Source organism: Fringilla coelebs (genome assembly GCF_963513975.1).
Source record: "Fringilla coelebs genome assembly, chromosome: 5".
Taxonomy (NCBI): domain Eukaryota; kingdom Metazoa; phylum Chordata; class Aves; order Passeriformes; family Fringillidae; genus Fringilla; species Fringilla coelebs.
In genome coordinates, this window is record NC_140033.1 from 59819024 (window position 1) to 59835351 (window position 16328).

The 16328-nt window shown below is 42.5% G+C and overlaps 1 protein-coding gene across 1 annotated transcript in view; it reads left to right on the forward strand.

Annotated features, from left to right (window-relative positions):
- The window catches only part of AGK (acylglycerol kinase), a 36985-nt gene extending 20956 nt beyond the window's left edge, over positions 1-16029 (forward strand). The window contains exons 9-15 of the mRNA XM_084205425.1: positions 59-138; positions 2190-2247; positions 4561-4705; positions 5780-5877; positions 8610-8680; positions 12924-13008; positions 14927-16029. Coding sequence (XP_084061551.1) covers positions 59-138; positions 2190-2247; positions 4561-4705; positions 5780-5877; positions 8610-8680; positions 12924-13008; positions 14927-15064 — 675 coding nt within the window. The 3' untranslated portion in view covers positions 15065-16029. The remainder of the gene's footprint in view (positions 1-58; positions 139-2189; positions 2248-4560; positions 4706-5779; positions 5878-8609; positions 8681-12923; positions 13009-14926) is intronic.
- The last annotated feature ends 299 nt before the right edge of the window (positions 16030-16328 follow it).

Here is a 16328-nt window from a genome sequence, read left to right on the forward strand (position 1 = left end):
ATAAAGTTGGAAGAAAGGTGAGAGAAAGCAAATTTGCAGTGTTTATTTTTCTTTACAGGGAGAAAAGGAGCAGCCTGTCTTTGCAGTCTCTGGTTTAAGATGGGGATCTTACAGAGATGCAGGAGTTAAAGCTAGCAAGTAAGAAAATACTATTTTTTGAAACTCTACCCTTTTTAGTATCTGTTGCCCAAAAAGATGCACTCCCCTCTCTCAAATAAGTCTTTTTTCTGAATGTAGGCATCTGACAGGCAGAGGCACCCACTCTTGCTGGATCTTGCATTACACACATGGGAGTGTAAGATGTATCAGAATTGTTGTAATTTGAAATAAGTATTTGGTGCTGACCTGTTCTTTAATTTAAGTATTTACTTTCTTCTTGCCTTGTGGTATCTGCTTCTGGAACTTTATTCAGATTGTAACAGGGAGAAAATCTCTCCCTTGAGTAAAGTCTAAGTAAGTAATTGGCCATTGTTTTTCATCATCTGCCAATGAAAAGCTGTGTGTGTACTCTGAAACTCAATTCCAGCAAGGGATACCAGAGCAGTAGGAAATGCCTCAGGTTCCTGCCAGAAGTGGCATGGACTGTGCTGTCTGATGGCTATTCTCTGAATGCTAAACTCATAATTATTGGGCTTTCTCCAAATGGACACTTAGCATATCAGTGTCGGTGTATCAAATGACAGGCATTATCTGCTGAAGGAGCAGCAGAGCCAAAGCAGCTCACTCCTCCATTTCTTATGGAGGAATTGCAGCTGTAAGGAAATACCATGTGCTTTGTGAGCTGTCTTTGTCAGGAAGGAAGAGGAAACAGACCTCTGGAGTTTGTCTGGCAAATGTTTGAGTAGGTTTAAGAGGGGATGTGGGAGATGCAGTAAATGGTCAGGTTGTTTGTCCCTGGGAGGCCAGGGACATTCTTAGTGTGCTGTGTAGGTGCTGACTTGGCTGTGCTGCAGGCTCTCTTGCTAATTGCAGCCCCCAGTTCCAAGAAATGCATTTCTCTCTGCTCTGCACTCCTACTGGGCTTCCTGCCCATGCCCTGTTTTTCTCCTGGTGTCAGCCTTCGCATCTTTCCCTGCAGCACTTCCCTTTTGTAAGAGTCCTTTGGGCTCAGTGCTGGAGGCATGACAGTACCTTTGCTACGTGAGGCGCATGAACATCCCCAAGCCTTGCTTCCTTCTATAAATGTTTTTGAATGCAGAAAAACGTGTTCAGCTTGGAAAGCATTTCAGCAACAAATGAACAGGTGCTCAGAGTCTGCTTGGAACAAAATTCTTGTGTGCTTGTCCTTTTTTTATACTTTTCCACTTCATCCACTGTTGCTCCCTGTGAGACATGGCTTATTGGACTAGAAACATTTGGTGTGTTCCAGTGCAGCTGATCTTAAACTGAAAAGCACTCAAAAGGAGTTAAGCCATAAGACACAGTTCCAGAAGCGTATCTGACTATCCCTCTGGTAAGGACTGTGCTGCTGGAGACCTGGTGCTGTCTTATGTTACTATTTTACAGACAGTTTCATGGCTTGAGGGGAGTGGTGGCACATTTGCATGCCTTAATGGTTAGTGAGACCCTTAGATCTGCAGTACTCTTGAGCTGGTGGTGTTCAAAGTGCTTTGTTGACCCTCTTTGCTGGAAGACACTGATCAAAATGTGTGCCAAGCCTGCCTAGATACAGTCACATCTTTAGATTCTGTACAATGCTGTGTGGCTGGCAGGATTTTTATTTTGTAAAACCGCTATTTTGATGTGAGACTCCTTTAGGACTAATGAATGTTTGCTGGTTCTTTTGTCCCTGAAGCTTTTGGGTTTTTGTTTGTTTCTTCCAAACTTTGGAAATATGCTGTATTGCATATTGTGGAGCTGCACACCACCAGCTGTTAGACCACAGACCTTTGAATCATCCCCAGTTGTCTCACATAACACAGTAAAATTCTGATAGTGAGATGTCCTGCTGCCTGTAGTGAAGATTATACACTGCTTTTTGGTGATGTGTAACTCAGGATAGAGATGTCACTGCTAGGCTGCTGGTGATGTGTAGAAACTATCTTACAGTATCAAAAAGCTAAAGGTTGTCAGGGAGCACTAACCCAGTGGCAAACAAGTCTGTGTGCTCTGACTTCATGCAAAGTTTCTTCCTTTCCCAGTATTGACCCCAGGATGTCTCACAAGTTCTATTTCTGTTATTTTTCCAGGTTCTGGTACCTTGGGCCTCTGAAAGCCAAAGCAGCTCATCTTTACAGTATGTTTAAGGTAAGCAATAATTGTGAGGGAAGTGTTTTTCTTTGGGAAATGAACAGGCTGACTTTGCTTTGTATAATCTGTCTGCAAGCTTTCGTGAAGGATTCTGGTAACAATATAAAATGGGGCTAAAATTCAACTTGTTAAAAAGCCTACCAATTGATAGATTTACTTGTGAAGAGAGGAAGGGGAAGAGAAATACTTCTAAAAAAATTGTTTAAATTTTTGCTGCAAGATCACCGGGGGAAGCCAGTAACCCCCTGTGAAACTGGTGAGCAGCAGTGGTGAAGTGCTAAAGTGCTCAGCCACATTTTCTCAAGTCTTTGTAATAACATTTCACTCTGATTTATTCATCTGGCAGAAGGGTCTATAATTAGACTGCTCATGCACATTGATAATCAGGCTTCCTTGTGTAGTAAAATGAACATGAAGATGAATAGCTTTTATCTCACCTTAAACTTTCCTGTTGCTTAAAATTGATCCTGGAAAGATTAAAATTTGACCTGTATTAAAGGTAAGGTATTTTCATTCACGTGGTTTTTCTTTTCTCTCAACATAGAAGGAACCTCCTGAAAGGCAGTGAAAATGCCCAGGAGCTGGCACAGTAGATCAAATAGTGCAGTCTAGCCATGCTGTCTGTGACAATGCCAATGCTTCCTCTATAGGCAGCTCCTGTAAAGGGGGACTTAATAGTAATGTATCCAGAAAAGTTGAGGTGGGTTTTCCGCCCCCTCTCATCCACAGAAAATTTGAGGTTATGCTTCTGTGTTCTGGCATTCTAGGTAGAAACCTATTCTGCTTTTCTGTCCACCTCCTTTCTCACTTCCTTTGTCCTTAGGCTCAGCTGGGGGTGGTAATAGTGAATTTCTCTGGTGAGCTATTAATTGTGCATTAAAAAGATCTCTTTAACCTGCTGAAGGTTAAAGAGAAGGGCCTACTTCTTCAGCCATTTAGATAGAAAACTTTCTACTTGATCTCACCTAATTGTGATATTCATATTGCTTTACGTGCCTCCTATGTTATCACTTTGTTAATTTCTACAAGAAGTCTCCTGCCTGTTGAGTTTAATTTCTTCCTGGCTTGTGTTTGCTGCTCCACACCATATTTTCTGGTTTTATTGGGGATGTCTCTTGAAACAGGATGACCTGTAGCTGAAAAAAAATGTAATTGGAAATATCACCTCTGATATGGGTAGGGGCATTGTTATGAGTGTTATCATCTTTTCTAAAATACACAGGCTTAAATTTTACAGCATTGCTGCTTTTGCATTTAATCATTAATATTTATTGTTTGTGTACTGCCCTACTGATACAACCTCTGTTTGTCCTGCTTATTATGTAATATGAGAGTGGTGTCTTTCCTTGCTCTCAGAGATGTGAGGTGAATTAGTTTAACAACCTGTGCTATATGATCCAAAACTACTTCTGAAGTTTTGTACATAGAAAAATAATTGTACTGAGTTCATGTGGGCTCTTGGCTGTGTTGTTTTAGTATATAAATTTAAAAACCAATTAAATGATTCCCTCCCTAAGTCCTATGTTTGGAGCATTTCAGAAATTATTTTCATAACACTGGCAGGAAATAAATTTTGTCAGTGTCTGGAGATATTTCAAAAGCTAAGGCTCTTCTGTAGCCCTGGTACTGGAATCTGAAATATCACCAAGAATAATGTGTTTGTACTTTTTTTTTTTTTTTTTTTAAGATGCTTTATGAAGCTCATGTGATTTGTCTTGAGAGCTGTTGTGTTGCTGTTTAGAAGCACCTGACTATCAGGTCAGGTCTGCATTGTTTGAGTTGCTGGAGAACAAAGGCCTTTCAGGTTTAGTGCCCCTTGGCCGCACACAGCACTGTAGGCTTTGTCTGTTTGCACTGGATCCTGCTGAGCAGTTGCTCTTTGAGGTTGCCTTTTTGGCATGCAGAAACCAAGTGTGCTTTCAGACATTACTGTTGACCTGGCTGGTTTGGGCTGTTCCCTCCAGGCAGAAGCAGCTGTGTCACCCTGCCACACATCAGCAGCAAAGGAAACATCCCTTCACCCTCTGTTCATAGAGGGGAAAATGCCCTCACTGCTGTGCAGGGAAGGATTAGATTAGTGGATTTAGGAACTGTGGGTAATCTTTTTGAAACTGCAGAAGTGTCATTTCACCAATGAACCTGGAGACTAGAGAGCCATAAAGTAGGCTGAGGCAGTGGGGGGGGGGGGGGGGGGGGGGGGGGGGCCTGAGTATGTGTGACTACACAATATGTGGGCTACAGGACTAAACAGAATAAACAGGAAATGCCCTAAACAAAATGCCCTTTATCTTCTGTCTTTTCTTTCCATAGGAGTGGCCTCAGAAACATCAAGCTGCTCTCATGTATGTGGGTCCAACTGAGAGACCTCCAGAAGAGGCAGAGGAGACATCATCCAGACCTCCTTTGTATGTGAGGCTTTACAGACGACTTCGATCATACTGGTCGTCTCCAAAAGGTGGGCTGGGTGTGTTCTGGCATCAACTCACATGCAGGCTCTACTCCTCTCACACATCCAGGGGTGGGTTGTGTGGAGGGCATGTCTACTTCTCTGCTCTCTTTTTTGTTGCTGTTATTTATTAGTTTCCTTTTTTTATTTCTTTAAGCTGTGATTTTTGTCAAGACAGTTATAGTGGCATCTATCAGAAATGGAACAGAGTGGTCCTGCCAGTGTTTGTGGTCTCATAAGCAAATACTCACTTGTAGGGAACCCAGGGCATTCCCTGGACTCACAGTTGCCTTTGCAGTGGAGGCATCCATTGAAGATACTTGGCACTTCTGGGTGAGCTTCTTAATCTTCCAGGAGAATGGCTTCTTAGTGAGCTGGGCAGAGAGGAGCAGCCCTTGTTTTTCCAGGGCGGGGAGAGTTGCTGACACAGAGCAACAAATGTTGCTTTAAATAGAACAGTAAAATTTGGGCCAGGCCTAAATTTCTCTTAGTATGTTAAATTCTTTCTGTACCATAAACTTTGTTCTCTGAGTCTCTCTTGGGTTGGGCTGTTGTCTGGGCAGTGCACCTGGCAGGCCACAGGAGGAAGGAGAGTGGGTATTCTGCACAGTCTGCTGCTAAGACTTTCACCTTGGCTAGCAGAGGTGATTCATGCAGGAGCATAAACCAAGTGACCTGGATATGAGAACTGAACTGTTGAGCTCCTCCTGTAAAAAATGTGTTACCACAGCCTCCTGAACACTGGATTCCTGGTTTTTTGGTGTACTAGCATTTCATGGGTTTTCTAAATGTTCCTGTCACCAGCCCAGGAGATCTGTTCATCCTTGAACATAAGGATCACAGGGCTGTGGTGTACTGTGCTTGACAGTCTTTTCTGATACTGTGTAAATGCTGATGGTGTTTCTTCTTTTGTTCAGTACTCCTAAGCTTCCTTTCAATTTTTTGGGATTTTGACATTTTAGAGAAACAAAGCTAGTGGCCAGAATGGCTCAGATGGATTTTTGTGTCTGGCATCCACTTCATAGTGATCTGTGTCGTTAAATTCCACTTAATGACTGATAACCTTCTCTTCCTGCTACACAGAGTTCCCCATGAAGGTAGCCCCGGAGGACTGGGAAGAACTGAAGCTGTCCACCATTGAGCTTTCCATTGCAACTCGGAACAGGCAGCTTGATCTAACAGTAAGACCATAAGATAATGGGATTCCAAATGCTGCCTGCCCCCAGAGTTTTCCTGTCTTGCTAAACTTCCATTCATGGGTATATGTAAATAACATTTACTGCTTCATGGAAGAAGAGGTCTGTGAGGTGACTCTGGTGTTTTGGGGTCTCCCTGAGCCCGGCTGCCATGGGTGCCCAAGACAGAGGTCCAGTTAAGCACGACCTGTCTGGGCTCTTCAGGCAGGCTCCAGAGCCACAGGCAACCTGAGCAAGCTCAGCTCTTAGGTGATATCAGCTCTTTAGTGATTCTCAGCTCATTTGTGATTTCAGCTCTTCAGCTTGCTAGGTGCCTTTGGCAGATGCAGGGAGAGAGGAGAAGGCTGTGGGAGGTTCCACAGAGACGTCCTTATTGAGATCTGCTGCAAAGGTTCCCAGTGACAGCTGCTTCTGCCAAGCTGGGCAAAAGCAGCCCTTTTTATAGGATGCAGGGGTTTTAGAAATTGTCCAATAGTAGGGGTTGAGGGGCAATGTGACTTATAGTCTTACAGAGAGATAAGCAAGGGTCTGAGGGTAGAACAGGAGCTTCTTAGGTCCAGTCATCATGAACCAGGCATTTCCTGTCTTAGGCTGCTGAACGCCAGGGAGGCTTTGCAGGCCCTGTGCCTGCTACAGAGGTCCATGATCAAAACCAGGAATGGGCAAGTTTCAAATCCAGTGTGAAAGCACAGGAGACCAATGTAAAACTGGGATGCAGTGGGGTCTGAAAGAATTTGTACAAGGTTTCAGTAGCCAAACAGAAGTTTTAGGATTTCCCGTGAATAAAAAAAGCACCAAGAAACATTCATTTCCCTCTTCACCTATGTGAGAGTGATTCTCTTTTATCAACTGCTGCTAGAAGGAAGCTGAGCTGGAGTGTCTGGCTGGAATTTTTTTCTCTCTCTCTTTTTTAGACTTGGAGAGTGGAGTTAAAAATAATTGGTACTAGGGAAAGGACAGGGGCTACACTGATTTGAAGCAAAGGAAGTGCAGGTGGTTGAAAGAACAGAAGCAAGGCATCAAAGCAACAGTTCCTGTCATAACCTTTTCAGCATGTTCGTGCTGTTCATTCACTGTTTTAGAACCTCTCTTTGGCTTATGCCTGTGTTTTGGTGCAATTTTACTGCTGTGAAAGCTATTTGGATAGATGTCAGTCTTTAATTTTACAGGAAAATGCTTACACAGTGATCCTATACTTGTGAGCTGCCCTGCATTTCCTCCTCCAGGGTGCAGGAAACCCTTGCCACTATACCCAGGTTAAGAGGTGGTGTTGAACTTTCTGCAATATGGTTCTTCCTTAGAAGTCAGGGTCTTTAAGAACATGAAAATGTGAGTTATGTGGATTTATCTTGTAGGGTCAGACCGAAAGAACCCAATCAGGCACATATAGTTTTTTAATGTTTTCCTGGTTTCTCCGTAGACTATACCACCATGACCTTTAGTTTCTTCTTCATTGTCATTTATGATTTGGACTGAGTGTCCTACTAATGGTAGAAGCTAGACAGAGACTAGTATTTGGGTGTTTTTAGTGGTTTCTAGGTGGCACTTGAACAGAAGAATTTTGGTTGTTGGACTGGATTGGAGCCAGTGATGTAAAGTAAAAACAGACCTACCAAGAACAGATAAAGTATCTGGTTACCACAAACTCCCTTATGCTCTTTCTGTGGTTTTGTCTCTTTTGTCTTCCTTAGATCTTCAAGATGCACTTTAATATTGGTTTTGAAAAGAAGGAAGTCATGTAGGATTCTCAGGTCTCTTGCATAACGTAGAGAAATGGACAAGTTCATGTTAGACCAGTTGTACTTTACTGTTTCTAGAGTTGGAAGTACCTTGATACTACATCTCTTTTTCTGCAAGTGTGGATCCCTTATTACTGCATTAAATTCCTCTCTTGAAACTATTGTCCCTGTAGTCCTTCAAGCTGCCCAGCGGCTCTCTGGAATTACCAAGCCATATCTGCTGGCTGCTGCCAGCCACTCCTGTCTCTCTGTCTCACCTCAGATTCATGCGAGGCTGCCCCATTGAAGGGAAGCTGATAAAGCCCTACAGATGCAGCTCAGGCAGTGCCTCTGCAGAGCAGCAAAGGAATAAACCAAGTTACACTAATAGATGCATTTATTTTTACTTTTGTCATTTTGATTGTGTGCACACTACAACTTTTGCCAGGACAAAAATATTAAAATACATAAAAAATTAAGTTGCATCTTAATCAAAATTGCTTTCCTGGAAAAAGCTGTACTGTACTCACTTTAAGGGCAGGCTGTGAATAGGAAAGCTAAGTAAGGAGTTTAAAGAATTGTTACCAAGGACATTTCGATTTCCAATTTGTATTGTTTAAAATTCTCTTACTGTGGTGTTTGGTGGCCAAATGTTGTATCATTATACTATTGCTTAAAATCATGAAAGACCTATTGAATAGAAAATAAGTAAGCCTAAGAGATCTGCTATTGTCTTTAAATGTAACAAGATGCCAAGCGTTTGACTCATTATTTTGCTTCTTGTGATATTTATTGAATATTCATTAATGGGAAAATACTGTCTGTAATTTCTAATTCAAATCTCAAGTTGAGATTTGAATAAACCATGAAATGCAGAAATGCATCTTCTGCCTCCTTTTGGGGGACAAAGGACTGGCCATTGTGTGAACATATTGCAGTATCGTGGGTGTGGCATTTTCAGCTGTTAACTGCTTGATTTCTGAATCCTTTTTTGCACAGCGCACGAAGGACTTCATGGACATTTGCATCGAAGCAGAGAATGTCGGCAAAGGGGAGTTTGTTCAGAGAGGGTGAGTGTGGGAAGGCTGCAGAAAGGGGGCAGGATCTCTGGAAGGTGTGCTGGTTTTCTCTCATACTGTGCTGCAAGACTCAGAAGCAGAGGTCTGCAAAGCACACCAGTCAGTACTGCTTCCTGGGGACTAGTACTTTAATTCTTTAAAATTCTTACTCATCTTCTGTTTCTGTAAACAAGGCAGAGCTCCAGAACCTGGAGTATTCAGAACCTGGAGTTCTTCCTAGCTTCTGAGTTTGCTCTACCTTCATCTTTTCCCCTGTTGCTGTAAGTCAGTACTGCTTGGATATTACTGTCCTTGCTGAGTTTTATAGGCAGCTGTGCAGACTTAGCCCAGAATCTTTTAGACCTAGCTGCTCAGTGGATTGAAAGGTGGGTCACAGAGCTGGTTTGTTTGTACTAGTGGTACCTGGGAATTCTTGAACTGTGACTAGACAGGCCCTTCTCTAAGAAAAGAGCTTCCTTACCTCAATAGCTCTGGGGAGAAATTAGGTCTGAGCTGGAAGAACTTTGGAAGATGTGAATTTAAACAGAGACTTTAAGCAAATGTATTGATCCTGCTTGTACATGGAATAAGAAAGGCTGCAGGTATGAAGAAGCAGTGTGTGGAAAAAGTGAGCGTCACTGCTTCCTTTTTGCTTGTGATGTTGTCTTGGAGTGTGCCTGTTACTCCTGCTCTTACAAGAAGTGAATCAGAGCTGCCTTTTTCAGCTCCTTCTTACAGTCCCACTCACAAATACATTGCATCTTCAGTGCAGGTTTTACCAGCAACAGATTTTCCTGCTAAATCCAGGGGAGCTCCTCTCCATATTACCTTTTAATTTGCTGTTTTCTCAGTCTTCGAGCTCCCTCTAGTGAAATCAATGGAAAAATTTCAGTGCAGCTTTACCTGCTTGTCATCACCCTAATAATTCCTGCAAGATACTTGTTTATGATACTGATGCCAACACGGGGCCCTTATTTGAGCCTCCCAGGAGCCTCAGTGGGAATAGAGTCTTCTGACCTATGCATACACTGTAAGTTAGTTTACCACCTGCAGCTGCTTTCAAAGTGCCTGAGCATGTGGACTGTGGTTGCTTGGGACTGATTTGTTTGCTTTGAAGGCTACAGAGGGAAAGAAGGAGGCAGTTTTCCTGTTAGAAGCAAGAAGAATCTGGTCTCATAAAGGAGATGTTATTCTGGGTTCTCCAACACTTCACTGGCAGAAAAATATAAATGAGCTTGTGTGACTTGAGGGAGGCATATTCAAGTGTATTCCCAGTGTAAATAATACCTCCTGTGTTGACTGGACATGCTTCCTGCAGGAGTGTGGCTCATTTTCTGACTGCAGTTACAGTGTCGTGCAGAAAATGCCTCTGAGGAGCATTACCATAGCCCTGCTGTTGGGAGCTAATTAGAGGCAGTAGTGAAAGCTTTGAGCTGTTCAAGCAAAGTTCAGAGAAACAAGCTCTTTTGATTAAATAGTGCCAAAAAGCCTGTAGGTAACAAAGAAAAAGAGGTATGGAGGGGTGGGGGAGCAGTGGGAGGGGATGGTTAGTTGTACAGAGAGGAGTCAGAGCAGAGAAAAGGTGCCCTGTTTTTTCAAGGCAGAATCAGGGTGTTCAGAGGTCCCACTGTGCCTTTGCCAGCTGGATTTGAGTTAAGCCCATTATCAGAGGCCCCCCATTGCCTAGCACCAACAGGGTTTGTCTTTGGAAATGTGTGAAACTGCTCTTTCTTTTTTCTTCTTTTTTAGTGCATAGTTTAAATACCAGAATTTGGGGGGTTGAAAAAGGTTTTTAGGGGAAATACCTTATCAGTGCCGATAACAAGGGGTTTTTATATTGGAGAGGGCACTGACATGAGCTGATAAGGACTGATGGGTCACACAGAGAAGACCACGCATCCAGCGGGAAACTACCCTGGAGGTTCAGGCAGTGTGTGTGTCTGGGGAGGTGTGGGGATGCATCAGTGTGCTGCAGGGCAGCTGCTGTTGGATTTCCAAGAAAGGAGGAGGTCATCCCAGGTGTATCAAAGTGCCCTCTGGCTGTGGATCAGATCTGTGTGAACAAGAGCAGCAGCCATAGAGCTGATGTTTAGATAAGGTGGGGGAAGAAGAGTTGTTTACAATGGAGCGCTTACTAAGAAGTGCTGCAGGGAAGGAGAGCAGGCATGGAAAGTGTGGCATCAGTAATCCACATCCTGGTAGCCAATTTAGATTCTGTGTATGAAAGTATGGAGAGCTGTCACTCCAGGGCACGATTGCAGTTATCATCCACAGGGCACAAACCTGTTTTTTTTTGTTAGAGGTCTTACTCTGACTCATTTAACGTTGGCAGCTTCTGGATATGGAAATGACGTTCCGGTTGTGTGTTATGTGCAGTAGGTGTTGGGGTTCTCTCTCTGCCTGTATTTTTGTGGTTCAGCATAGAGTTGGATGCAACAATCAATGGAAACTTGCTGTTAGACTTCTGATCTTGTTGCTATTTCACATTGCTGTCTGGTCTTGAGTGAGGGGCAGAGTCTAAGGGAAATGAATTATGATTTTTTTCTGCTGGACCACTAGAGGGGCAATCACTGCAGGTGGAGTTGTCTTATTTGCTTGTACCAGTGTTCTCTTTTGATTGATCTTTAATTCCATATCTTGGTTCTTTTGAGTTTACCTTGACCCCACAGTTACATCTCTACAGAGCTTCATGTGCCTTCATTGGCCAAAAAAATCTGCTCACTTACCAGAGTATGCCTTTTATGTATCTAGTATCTAAGACCTTGTGTGATAAACTCCAGGCAGGTTAAACTTTAAGTGAGGAATCTTGCTGCTTGTTTGTACAGCACTGTATAAACTGACAGTATTGTATGCCATCAATGATTTATAATTTATATTGCTGGAGGATGTTTAATTCCCTCACAGTCACTCATCAATCTTTTAGTGTATACATATTTGATTAAAACCAAACTTTCCACAGTTAATATTGCTTCTGTCTTTCCTTGCCCTTTCCTTAGCTTTTCTTCCTTTGTCTTTGATTTTCATCTCCTGTTTCTACCCTCACTTCTCATGTTCCTTCTCTGGGATTTTCTGTGACTTTAGAGGCGCTGCCTTCCTTGGGCCGTAGAAGATTTGGTGTACAGAGAGATTCTGACATGCTTTTGTGAGTTCTTTTCCTAGGCAATATTAAAATACACCCTTCTTTCATATCAGTCTGGAGAGGGAAATTTGGGGACAGCAGGCATTTCCTGTCAGAGAAATATCTGTGATAATTTCACCATGCTTGAGAGTTGTGGTGTATTAACACTGGAATTCTGTGCTGTTCTCTTTGCTGTTTGTGTGTTGCTGTCTGTCTGGAGAGGGGCCCAGACTGAGAGGTTGCTGCCTGGGGTGCAATGTACCCTTTGCCAGTGGTCAGTCAAAAGGCTGCTGTGTGGTCAGTCAGGAGGCCAGAGGAAGGTCAGCACAGCCCAGAGCTTGTGCTCACTCTGCAGCAGCACTTGTGGGGAAAAGGAATCACAACTCACTGTCTCTAACAGCTGAGACAGTGACAGGACAGCAGCCTAAGCCTTGAAATAGACCACATGGCACTTGCAACACCAGCTTTCCAAGACAGAAAACTGCATTCTACATGACATAGGACATCAACAGATGTCGGAAAGGAAGCAGCACTTATCTAAGTACATTACATAAATAAGAATCTCACAGGTACCAGAAGAGAGAAACTGTCAAAACTGGATATGTTGTTTGGAATGGATAAATTGATGGGGGTTTCTTCATGAGTGATAGCAGAAGCAGCTGATAAATGTCATGCTGATTGGTTTTGATATGAAAAATGTGGTGGTTTTGTTTGTTTTTAGATAGAATTATAATTATATTGAATCATTAAATTGCTATCTTTTTTTGGCTTAGGTTTTTTAAGTTGCTGGTAAGTTTAGTTGCATGAACTATGAGGAGATGGTAGTCACTGCAGGAAGTGCATAGTTCAGCATGGGAGTGAAGAGCACAAAACTCTGCTCCGTGTTCAAATATAATTAGTGAGCCTCAGAGCAGAAGCTGTTTGGAGGCTGTTGGTGCATTATGATATGCATTGACTGTGGCAGAAGAGGGAAGGACTCTTCTACTTTTTCCACAGTTAAACCCACAAATATTTGTTTTATATAACCTCTAAGTTTACCAAATGCATAATGATTTACCACAACAAAATGCCATCCCTGCAGAAGGCCATTTCTGAGAGAAGCATGTCCTTACCTTACCTCTGTTTTGCTTTGGACAGAAGTCAAAAGATGCGTGACCCGTACATATGTCCTGCAGGGAGTCAGTGCATCCAAGCCAGCAGATGCATCTTGCAAGTTCCAGAGGTGAGAAGCTGAGAGAGATGAAAAACTCTTTCACTTTGTTTCCTGTACCTATTGATGCTGCACTTTAAGAAATTCCTATTCTAAATCTGGGAGATTGATTGATTACACTGCAAGTGAGATACTCAGTTCCCCAGTGCAGCCAGTGAGTCCCTTGCCAGACAGACATACTGAAGTTCCCCAAGTAGTCTGTAAACCTGATGGGGGAGCTTTGTTCTACCAGGAAATAGTGGCAGATCTTTTATGAAGACAGTCATGGTGGTTAAAGGGTCTCCTACTTGAGTGTAGTGCATGTGAATGGGAAGTTCCACCTGAATATTAGGGAGAACTTCTTTACTGTGCACATAACCAGGCACTGGAACAGACTGCACAGAGAGGTTGTGGAGTCTCCCTCACTGGAGATACTTAAGAATCATCTGGACACAATCCTGTGCCATGTGCTCTGGGATGACCCTGCTTGAACAGGGAGGTTGGACCAGATGATCCACTGTTGATTCAAACATTCTGTAATGCTGTAATATGCAGATCTTCTCCTTAGCACTGAAGGTGTGTACATTTTACCCTAGAAGGCATTGTGCTGTAAAGATAAATATTAGAGACAAAGGAGGGTAAGACAGGGCAGGGGAGCTGAAATCAGGATAAGGAAGTGCCTCAAAACTTTGAAATGATGAAGCTGAGAACGAAGACAAAGCTGTGCTTGCCTGTGTAATTTTAGATTCATCTTTTCCTGCCTCTGAGCTGCTATTGCAGCCCTGGGAGGACAGTTTCTTGTTTTTACAAGGACATTAAATCAATCTCATAGACAATTTCTGTTTTCAAGTGATCTATTATTTGGCAAAATAATTCCATATTAAGGGATAAAGAATTTGTTGAAAGGCAAAAAAAATCTGTTGCTACCAAATTAAAATCATGAATTATGGCATCATGATTAACCAGCATCCTAATGCTTCCACTGAATTCATATAATAGCAAATTTGTTATTCTGAAAGAATATTCTGCAGTGCTGGACTAAGTACAGCCGGGCCATAAGTAAGGGTTGTGGTGTAAAATGAGCTCTTCATACTGCAGCTGCTGCTAAGATCTTCAGAACATGGGTGCGTGGTACCGAGCAGTGCTGTTCAACTCCATGGCCCAGCTCCAGTGAAGGAACTGGAGGCAGCCTAGATGAGTCTCACCAGTTTATGTTGGTGAGACTCATCTGATGGAGATGAACTGCTTTGCTGTACCTCTGACTGCCAGAGCCTGTACTGGTTCCCCTAGTCTGTGCTGCTCTGGTGTCTCAGTTTCCTTGGAGCTGGTTTGAGTACCCACAGCCTTCCCATGAGTCAAGGGCACACAGAGCAGTCACTGAAGTTGTTTCTAGGTAAAGTCAGCCTGCCATTTTGATGAATGGTGTTAATCACATGGTAACTTTATCAGCATTAAACACTTGAGAAAATTCTACTGCTGAGTAATTTCTGGCCAGTAAATTACTTTGCATCTCATGTTTCAGATCAATATAGTAAAACAATGCTGAAAGGGGTTTGTAACATGGATTTAATAGAAGTTACTTAACAGGCATTTCTGCAGATTAGTTTATGTCACCACTGGCAGACCCAAGATCTAAGTGCACATAATTGTAGTTCCAATAGAAAACAATCCTTCAGTATAAACAATGTGGGGTCATTGGAGCTTCCTAGCGTTTAAGTATCACTAATTAGTAACTAAGTGAGGTAACATCTCATGCACCAGACTCTTAATACATTCTGTGTGGTGAAGGATAGATCTCCCTGTGTTGTGGGAGAGAAAATGGGCTGGAAGGCAGAGGCAGGGGGTCATCTTGGTTGAGACTGAGCTAAGTATGCAGCTGTGTTTTATTAGTAAAATCAGCATTCCTGCCTTGCTGAAATAACATCTGATGTTGAACTGTCGCTGCACACAGGGCACTGGGGGATCCTTTGGCATTGATAATGAGGAGTATGAAGCGATGCCTGTGGAGGTGAAGCTCCTACCCCGCAAACTCCGCTTCTTCTGTGATCCCCGAATAAGAGAGCAGCTGCTGCAGGCAGTGGTACAGTGAGAGCTCATGGCAGGGGGGCCAGCGTTCACCAGTCTTACCAGGGTCTCTTCAAGGCACATGAGACCTAAGTAACCTGATTAACCCCACTAGACTAATAAGCCTTTTGGCTATTTTTATGTGCCAGGTACTTCCATTGGAAGTGTATGATTTGACTGGTCTCAAAGGGGTTAAAAATGCAAATTAAAATTCTGAAAAATGCATGTTAAGTTGATGGCATCTTTTTTCCCGCCCTCCCCTAAGAAGTCATCATTTACATCATTTACAGCACTACAGGCTGAGTGCTGCATGCCAGATGCCACTGCTGTAATGCAATTGTATATTAAAGTAAAGTTTAAGTATACTTGTCCTTGTGTTGTAAGGGTTTAGGTTTACTTTACCCATCTAAAAATCTTGCAAAACCTGGGATCCTGGGAAAAAAATACTTGGGGGACTAATGCTAAGGAATTCTACGAAACATTGGAATTGCCACATTAAAACAGATGGTTGGTTATTTACTCTGTCACAAAATAAACTGGAGGTTGGTGATACAAAGCTTTGGAGCAAGTTTAAAAATTCCCCATATGTATCTTGATAATAAATATATTTGTCAATTTTTTCCATCTTGCCGGATAAACAGCACAGAGTTCCAATAATTATATAGTAGGAATGTATTCCTTTGATCAATTTAGGTATATTGCACAGAAGCAAATTGGAAAACATCATTGATCCAAAGCTGTATGAAGTACATTTGGAAAGAGTCTTTAACAAGCTGAGTGAGTCTCTTTTTTTTTTTTTTTTGTAAATATTCCTTTTATTCCTGCAGTAGTATAATGCCAGTAAGGATATCCAAATAAAGTTTATTATTTATTGTGTCTGATTGCTCTTCTCTAATGTAAACAGTGCTCACCACTCCATATGCAACCTCCATCCACTTGAGCCTCAGTACCATAATTACTTTTGTTGCTTTTATGTGCTTTTTTTTTATAGCTTTGCTTTAATTGCTGAAAGGAAGTATTACTGACTTAGACAAGCTTATCTGTTGCCCTTGTTCTAACTTAGAAATTCACATGATTCTGCCTTGCTTACTGGAAGAAAGAAAATTCTCCTTATTTTTCTGATGTGGTTGTCTGTAGTCAATGTGTTACACTGTGGTCCAGTGTAAGTTCGCTTGTTGACTCTCTGCTAAGTGAGTTGGCTTCCAGCAGCTCTGTCAAGGACTGAATCCTGGCAGCCTGTGCTCCAACAGCATCCTCTGCTGGAGACATCTTAAAGGAAAAATGCCTTG